The following is a 9,290-nucleotide window of genomic DNA, read 5'->3' as shown; positions in this document are numbered from 1 at the left end:
TACATCAGCAAAAAGGTGTAACATACAGTAATGTTGCACTATTGATGATGCATACAACTCAGGAGTTCAACCAAGCAGCAAGATCCAATGTTGAAAAGTGGAGCCAATGCAGAAGTTCCTTGATCGTTCACCATCAACATCCATGTTAAAATTCCCATTTTGACAACCGAATAAAGAAGTTTCTAGCCTGGTTAAAAAAATGTTTTGGTCTGAAGAGCTCATTAATATCTGAAGGGTTTTTGAATTGCTTTGTAACTCGTCTTTGACTTCACGGCTCAGAGTTCTGCTTTTGGCTTCGAACTCTTCTGAATAAAAAGAGGGTGCTGTGTGCCAAGAGAAATAAGGCCTGCCTCAGCTGCACCTCTTTGTCTGTTGCTATGTTGAGTGAGAGTAAGTTTGAGACAGCATTGTGAACATAGTGTGTGTGTGTGTGTGTGTGTGTGTGTGTGTGTGTGTGTGTGTGTGTGTGTGTGTGGTGTGTGTGAAAGATAAACAAATCCAGGAAATCAAACATTACTTGGGAGGCATATCAATTGACATGTAGACGTAGATGAACAGCATGAAGGACTGTTAAGAGCAGGCTGTGACTAGAAAACTACTTTAAACAGTTCTATCTCTTTGTGTCGCTCCCTGTAAAATCTTGATTTCATTTGGGTTACCTGTATTCTGTTCTTCTATCTCCATCTTGTGGAGTGAATGTGTAAGTACATGATGAGACATACTGTATGGAAGCTGAGGCTACAAACTGAAAGCCATGAGCCAGTAAGAGGTCAACTTGATTTCAGTTCTGGATGATGGATATATTACATGATCCTTTCACCTGCTTGGAAATGATACTAATGATAATAATATGTACCAACATACTTTATATGAAGTATTATCATCATTAAACAGCCTGTTCTTTGACATGTTAGGTAAGGCCCCACTTCAAAAGCCTATCCTATCCCTGTCATAGGGGAGGGGTGGGGGGGACTATCCCTGTCGGGGTGGGGGGGGGACTTTCAGGAGATTTCTGTATGTGTGAAAAGGGTTAAAGTGAGTCAACTGAAGTCATGATTTTTACACTTATATTATTTTTTATTGGAAAAGTGATTCCACTAAGCGATCTAAGAAACTAGTCAGTGAAACAGAGGTAATGAAAAAAAACAGATGTCCAAAATTACAAAGAGCAAAGGCTATAAAGTCAAGGAAATATAACTTTGGTGATGAAACAGTAGAAAGAAAGAGAGTAGAAACACACTGCTAATTCTAACAAACAAGCTATACTACAAATCTCTCTTAATGACAGTACAAAGAAAAACACAACAACAATTATAAGAAAAGCTATATTGGTAGAAAGGTCCCAGTAACAGGCGACAGTACAGTTTTTTAATCTGCAAAGGTTTCCATGGAGCTTCCGTTGCAGCAGTGCTGCACAGCAGATATGTAAAGACATGACACAAAGCAGTAGGGTACATAAAGACTAATCTTAACAGTATAAAAAATGTCCCTTAAAATTGATCTCTTCTATCTTAAGTGGTTTTTAGTACTAGTTGTAGTTGTAATTAAGTGTTGGTTAGATACTAAATAGACATTTTATCAATACATCTTTAAAGACTCTCTGGGTTTTGCCTTGCAAAAAGAACAGACTGTTGATGCCTTTTTAAAAACTTGCCAGTTTTAAGTATTACTTCTGGGTTGACAGTTAATCCTCGTTTCTTTAATAATTACTTTGGCAAAATGTTTCTGTTCTCCAAAATCATAATTCTATTCTATTATATATGATTTCATTAATGCAGTAATAGAACTGCAACTATTTTTCCAAAGCTCTTTTTTTGTAAGTGAGGAGTTTTTTCAATGTGTTCAAAGTTTATCCTCTTTTTGAATGTTGAGCGTCTTAAAGGATACAAAGTGGATTGTTGGATAACATTAGGCTGGAATTGTGGAGTGATTTTCTGCAATTACTGCTCCACTTATTAAGAAGAGCAACATACTAAAATACAGGTAATGGTTTAGTTTTTTAGTGGTATGTGGCTATGAAGTGTATCAGCATAAATGTATAAGTATTAGTGTAATAGACTTTCTAACACATATACAAAGCTGCTGGGAATAACCTGCAGTACTAACTACCCTTTTTGCTCCACCAATCATCCATACAGATCCATCTTCTCTCTTTTGAGTGTTATGTTTTCCTTTTATATAATACTCATATTGCCTGTCTTAAAGCTTAAAGTAAGGAGACCATAACCCAAAAGGGCTGTTACACCAAATGAACACAGAAGATCTGACCATGTTTGACTTCAGTTCTGCTCTACAGGTTATGAACATCTCTGAGCATTTAACAGACCTACAATATGATTTATATCATTGAATAAACCAAACTTGAACTCTGAGTTTTCCCCCTGCTTGTCTGAACAAAGATTGTTGAGCTGGCTCCAAAATATTTTCCAAAGCCCTGCAGGCTGCCAAACTATTCTGAATAAGATTAGAAGAATACTTCTTACCTAGATAAGGATATTTAATGCAGTAATGGTATTTAAAGGGTAAAAATAATGTATCGTAGGCATCTTTGAGTCAGTACAGTAAGAAGTAATCACGTGCAAATATCTCAGGCTCCTGTGTGGCTATTTTTCTGGGAAAATAATTGAAGATTTTTGTGAGAATTCTCAGGAGGAGATCTCAAGCCTACACCGTATTTCAAACCCCATGGACAAAACCTCTGAAAAACAAAGAAATGCAACCAAGCTTGATGACAAACCATCTGTAGTTAGACTATTTAATGGAACATTCCTCTAAACTTTTTTTTTTCTTTAAAATTTAACTTCCACTTAAATTCGACCATTATTATCTACAGCAAAATCTGTAACAAAAACCTTGGTTGCTTCACTAAACAGTACAATATAAATCTTTCTCTCTTCCTTTTTAGTTACCTAAACACAGATTGATTTTCCAAAGTTCCAAACAAACCCATATTCCTTCCGCACATCTCACCTCCCTGCACATAGAGGTCATTTAAAAAACAAAAAACAAACATATTTAAACCTCATGGACTTATCCAGCTGTTGCCTCTCCTCCTCTCAAAGTCCTGTTGCTAGCAGGGATGAACGTTACACGCGCGGATCTCCTTTCGGTCCTTACAGCTTGCCATCACGGTACCTTTACCTCTTTTCTTCACCATCATGAAACGTTCCTGGATTCCCCCTCCACATGGTTTGGTGCAGTCCGTCCAGCTGGTCCACGGATGTAGCCTACAACCTAATGGCAAAAAAACAATGGACAGTCAGTTTAAGTCTCATTTATCAGATGTAATAATAAAGATATTAAAACAATGGACAGTCAGTTTAAGCCTCATTTATCAGATGTAATAATAAAGATATTAAAACAATGGACAGTCAGTTTTAGTCTCATTTATCAGCTGTAATAATAATAATGATATTAAAACAATGGACAGTCAGTTTAAGTCTCATTTATCAGCTGTAATAATAAAGATATTAAAACAATGGACAGTCAGTTTTAGTCTCATTTATCAGCTGTAATAATAATAATGATATTAAAACAATGGACAGTCAGTTTTAGTCTCATTTATCAGCTGTAATAATAAAGATATTAAAACAATGGACAGTCAGTTTTAGTCTCATTTATCAGCTGTAATAATAAAGATATTAAAACAATGGACAGTCAGTTTTAGTCTCATTTATCAGCTGTAATAATAATAATGATATTAAAACAATGGACAGTCAGTTTTAGTCTCATTTATCAGCTGTAATAATAATAAAGATATTAAAACAATGGACAGTCAGTTTTAGTCTCATTTATCAGCTGTAATAATAAAGATATTAAAACAATGGACAGTCAGTTTTAGTCTCATTTATCAGCTGTAATAATAATAATGATATTAAAACAATGGACAGTCAGTTTTAGTCTCATTTATCAGCTGTAATAATAAAGATATTAAAACAATGGACAGTCAGTTTTAGTCTCATTTATCAGCTGTAATAATAATAAAGATATTAAAACAATGGACAGTCAGTTTTAGTCTCATTTATAAGCTGTAATAATAATGATTTTAAAACTTTTAGCCAACCTAGCTGCTCCTCAACAGCTGCATCTCTTCCCTGTTTTCCACGCCTCCTTCTATTTCCTCCTCCAGCTCCACCTCCTTTCTCCTCCCTCGTTTTTGTTCGGCACTTTCTGATCTTGCATTTCTTCCTCTGGATTGTCTCAGGACAAACACTCCCCCCAAGCTGGGGCTCCAGTTTGACCATACGGGTTCGAATCGTGTGTCCTTTTCCACAGGACTTGTTGCACTCTGACCACTCGGACCACTCTGACACCATGCAGTCAATCGCTGAAAGGATACACAGAAGTTTAGAAACAAAGAGGAAAGCAGTGACAGACAATTACATTTGAGCTTGATAGACAAAGTGCAGTACAGATATTTATCAGTTCTTTTAAACACAGATTCTTGTCTGTTTATTAAATCTATGATGTAATACATTCAAAGCTTTTCTGAATGACATGAATGTGTAACTTTATGAAAGCAGAATAGAAATTAATTGACCGGCCTAAACACAGATGATCAAAACAGACACTAGCACGCAGATTTTAGAAGGACAGGGGCCATAATTCACAAAAGTGCATATTCCTAGTTCCAGTAATTAATCTGAAATAATGATTTTGTTACGTAGTCAAAGGAAAGATGCTGTATCAAATTATTATTATTATTATTATTATATAACATAAACGTAAAAATGTAAAATGTAAAAAAACATGACTGATGGTAGTTTTGTGATTTTTCACACTTACATACATATTACATACTATAATGCAAAACAGAAATCCGAAGAAATCCGAAGAAATCTAGACGTGATACTTATGTGCTAACATATTAAACATCATGTGTTTTTCTCTTCTGAGAAAAGGGTCAGGAGGAGTCTCCCACAGGATTTTTGATTAGGCACGCTGAACACTTTTTTAAGTCAATATCAATTCAATTGAAATGTGAACATCAGAGTCTTTCAGGTTGTTTCATTGTTTGAATTTGAAGTTTCTGTGCACTTTGCTTACCAACTGGTTTTGTATTATTATTATTGTTTTTTTTTTAATTTGTTTGTTTTTTAAGATACCCATTAGCTTCTTTTCTAAACAGTAGCTACTCGGTATAGAAGAGTATAGAGCCTCATATAACTAAGGTGTGATGATGAGTGAAAGGGTATACTAAACCAGTGGTTCTCAAACTATGGTACGGTGGTACGCGGGCTCCCTGTGGTGGTACGCAAATCTCCAAATATATTTTTTGTCGTACTCTTATCTTATCTGTCTTGTATCTATTGGGTTGTATTCCAAATGTCTTTTCCCTCTAAATTAATCTAGTTTTGGCAACAAACAACTTTAATCTTCTCAATTTATGTTCGCACACGCACAGACATGAACAACAACAGGAGTACGCCTCGCGTTTTGAAAAGTTCCACTCTATTCTGTTATAGTTCAGTCCTGAATCAACAGAAAGCAGCTGTAGGTCTACATTAACAGATATTCTGTTATTTATTGGAGTTCAGCACACAATCGGTGGCAAGCAGCTGTACATTTACATTTTTAAAACGCAGCCAGGAGAAGCTTTTGTTGTGATGCATTTACAAGAGTGTATGGACAGTCGCTCACCCTCTCTCTCTCTCTTGCTCTGAAGCTGATGTGATTCTGCTCTATTTTGCTGTCTTAACTATGCACAGGAGTCGAGGAGTTTTGTTATGTTGAACGCAGAGCCTTATAATACAGAGGCTCTGGTTGCACGGAGCCTGCACTCTCTCACACGCTCACTCTCACACGCTCACTCTCTCTCCCCTGCTCTGTATCTCTCTCTCTCCCCTGCTCTGTCTTTCTCTCTCTCTCTCTCCCCTGCTCTGTCTTTCTCTCTCTCTCTCCCCTGCTCTGTCTTTCTCTCTCTCTCTCCCCTGCTCTGTCTTTCTCTCTCTCTCTCCCCTGCTCTATCTTTCTCTCTCTCTCTCTCTCTCTCTCTCCCCTGCTCTGTCTTTCTCTCTCTCTCTCTCTCTCTCTCTCTCTCTCTCTCTCACGCAGCAATTTTATGAATAAATTAAAAATTAAATAAGAACAGGTCGGAAATATACATGGGCCCAGGTATCGTCTTTGTGTGGGAAACACTGGAGATTCAATATTGTCAAACAGGTTGTTGGTATTAAGTTGTCATTTTTATTGTGCTGCACTTTTTTTTTGATTTGGGCAAATGTCAGAGTTGTGTTAGTTTAAGTGCCAGTTCTAGCGCTAGCCCTTAGTAGTCCTATAGTGTGGCTGCCAACAGTCAATAATAAATAATATTTGCCTCCTGTGTAAGATGTGTGTAGAAATAGGCCTACAGTGTATTTTAACGTCTACCATAATGGTGGTACTTGGAGAGCCAAATATTTTCGGAGGTGGTACGCAGTCTAAAAAGTTTGAGAACCACTGGACTAAACTATTCAGACAGAGGTTGGTCTACAGCTCTTCTGGTAATGAACAGCAGCGGATTTGTCCTACTTACGGCACTCGGGCAGCATGCATTTCTCTGTCTGCTCCAGCTCCTCTGTGCATCCTGCAGGATCAGACTTCAACATCCTCTGACGTGTTCGTATGCCCCGCCCACAAGTAACACTACACACACTCCAGTCGGACCAGGGTGACAGCATGCAAGGGATGGTATCTGCAGGAGATAAACACAGATAGTCATTATTACCAACTTTAACTGTTAGTTTGGAGTTATAAATGATTATTAATCTGACTTCATACTCCAAATCTCTCTCATCAGTCTACTCAGTGTATAATGTAGAACAATGTGTGGTATGTATTACCACTATTTAAATAAAAGGACATAAATATTTGGTAACTTACGACATTCTGGCATCATGCACTTCTCCACTTCAGCTACCTCTGTCTTACACATGGATCCATCTATAGGTGGCATCTTCACCATGCGCTCACGTCTCTTCATACCTAGCCCACAGGTGACACTGCAGGGGTCCCACTCGCCCCACTCAGTCACCACACAGCTACTGGGTGCTGTGGAAAGGACAAATACCAAGAACGCTATTTAAAAGAAAACTCTCTCTCAGTCATTCCATTACAGGGCGATCTACTTTTAGCTTGGCGGCTTCAAGTTAGAGCTCAATTTTAGAACATTCATAACAATCATAATTGTCAATCTTCTTCATTGTAGATATCAAAGGAGTCATTTTCCACCAAATCATGTCTCAAGTTACAAGGGTTTGTCCATGACTGAAGAGATTTCTCTACGGCTGAAAAGGGAAATGCATTTCCTAACTTGTGTGAAATTCCACTTTACTAATTTAGTATTAAAGACGTTCACAAAAAGTTTTTTTTAGTAAGGGTATTAGCAGTACATTAAGTAGAACCAAATTAAATTATTAACAAATATATATCAAATACTAGTTTCCAAAAAAAATCAATTGGGTTGATGTACTTTGTTCATTTCCATACCTATAGTCTTCAATGAAAATAAGAAAATTGTCTGTAGTTCTGGCAATCTAATGACAACCTACTCTTCAACATAATACAGTTTTACAGAGTTCATAATTTCAGAGCTATACATCTTCAAACACGTAAAAGATAAAGTGGAAAAGGAAGAACTCACAGCATTCATCATTGACCACACACTTCTCTGTCTCCTCAGAGTTGAGCTGGCAAAGCGAACCATCCTCAGGATACTGTTTGACGTATCGCTCCCTAGACCTCATCCCCATACCACAGGACACACTGCAGGCTGACCAGCTGATCCACTCCGACATCATACACGTCGATTGCTCTGGCCAGCAAGAAAGAAAGTATGATTGAAATATTTTGAGATTTTCTGACTTTTTTCTCTCTTTGTTATATTAGGATAAGAAAATTCTGCATCTGCACTATAAAATGAACTATAAAATCAAGCTCATTTTGGTCATATAACTGTTTTGTTCTGTGTACTAATACCAAGACCTCAGTTATCAGGATAAATCTAAATAAAGGGCTGTGCTAGTTTTGTTGTCTTCCTTGGAAAGAGGGGCAGAGATTTATAGAGAAGAGAAACAAAATGACTTGACAGTTGAACGATTAAGTTCAGGAGCTTCAGTTTAGATAATTTGATACAGTACAAGCCCCACTGAGCAGCTGTGGCTCAGTGGTAGAGTCATTTGATCCCCAGCTCCTGCAGCCACATGTCAATGTGTCCCACTGCTGGGTAGGCTGCATGTGAATGTGTATGAATGGGTTAGTTAATACTGATGGACTGTGTGAATTTGATCACAATTTTTCACACTTAAATGTAATATAAATCAAGTATATCCTCTGAAAATAACTCTGTGAGTCATGACTGTCTACAATGGGTGTAACACCCGAGTCCCACTGTCTGTGATGTTTTCAGAGTTTTCAGAGTCCTATCTTCACTTTGTTTACATCGCCAGGACGGCCGGCTGACTCCTCCCCTCACATATAAAAGTTGTTTAATTGAGGGACTAGAGAAAAGAAGAATAACATACTGTACTCATTGCTTAACTGTGTTTCTAGATCACGCTCATTTCAGGTAAATTTACATGCAGTGTGAAGATACGAGCATAATAAAGATCACTAGCATTAGCATGCTAACACAACAATGCAGCGCAAGTTGTTTTGGTTTCATGCTCGTGCTCAAGGGTGCGACATCTGCTGGATCAAAAAATTGCATATTCTTCCTCTAAGAGCAACTCGGAGCCGAGTCCGCATCTCTGTAATCAACTGGTCACATGAGTTTTGCAAGTGTAATTTCCTATCGGGTTTAAGATTATTTAATCTCCCCAGTGTGGCAGGTTAGCCCCTCAGTTACCTTTCTGAATGTCTGCTCTTTCTCTCAGTCAGTTTCTAAGAAGAACAGACTACTGATCTAATCACAGACAATTGAGGTGTAAAACCTCCATTAAGTGCGGCACTGATTCCCCCAGACCTTTTCTGGTAATCTTACGTCATCATCATTAGAAATGTTCAGTTCAGGGTTTGTTAAAGGTGCTAAGCTGACTAATTGAAGAATGTTACAGAGTGTTTTTAGCAGAAGAACAACCAAATGAATATCTCATCAATATTTTGTGTCAATATTTATTTATTTCATAAATAGATGATGAGACCCCTTTGCTAAGGGTTTACATTATCCATGTGTACTATACACTTAAGAAAGACATGCTTATAGTTGATTAGTTGGTCTACTCTTTCCTCAGTCATAACTTTAAATGATCACTCACAGAGAGTGTTTTGACAGTTTAGGGAGGAATTGGGTAATCCTCAATCAAAGATTGGGC

The 9,290-nt window shown here is 37.5% G+C and overlaps 1 protein-coding gene across 1 annotated transcript in view; it reads right to left on the bottom strand.

Moving 5' to 3' along the window:
* Positions 1-1,053: 1,053 nt before the first annotated feature.
* Positions 1,054-9,290, bottom strand: part of spon1b (spondin 1b) — a 40,593-nt gene continuing 32,356 nt past the window's right edge. The window contains exons 12-16 of the mRNA XM_061036809.1: positions 7,622-7,792; positions 6,862-7,029; positions 6,515-6,673; positions 4,064-4,327; positions 1,054-3,234 (exon numbers count right to left, since the gene is read on the bottom strand). Coding sequence (XP_060892792.1) covers positions 3,071-3,234; positions 4,064-4,327; positions 6,515-6,673; positions 6,862-7,029; positions 7,622-7,792 — 926 coding nt within the window. The 3' untranslated portion in view covers positions 1,054-3,070. The remainder of the gene's footprint in view (positions 3,235-4,063; positions 4,328-6,514; positions 6,674-6,861; positions 7,030-7,621; positions 7,793-9,290) is intronic.

Source organism: Labrus mixtus, chromosome 4 (assembly GCF_963584025.1).
Source record: "Labrus mixtus chromosome 4, fLabMix1.1, whole genome shotgun sequence".
NCBI classification, from domain to species: domain Eukaryota; kingdom Metazoa; phylum Chordata; class Actinopteri; order Labriformes; family Labridae; genus Labrus; species Labrus mixtus.
Note: the sequence above shows the minus strand (reverse complement) of the source record. Positions and strands in the feature narration are given on the sequence as shown.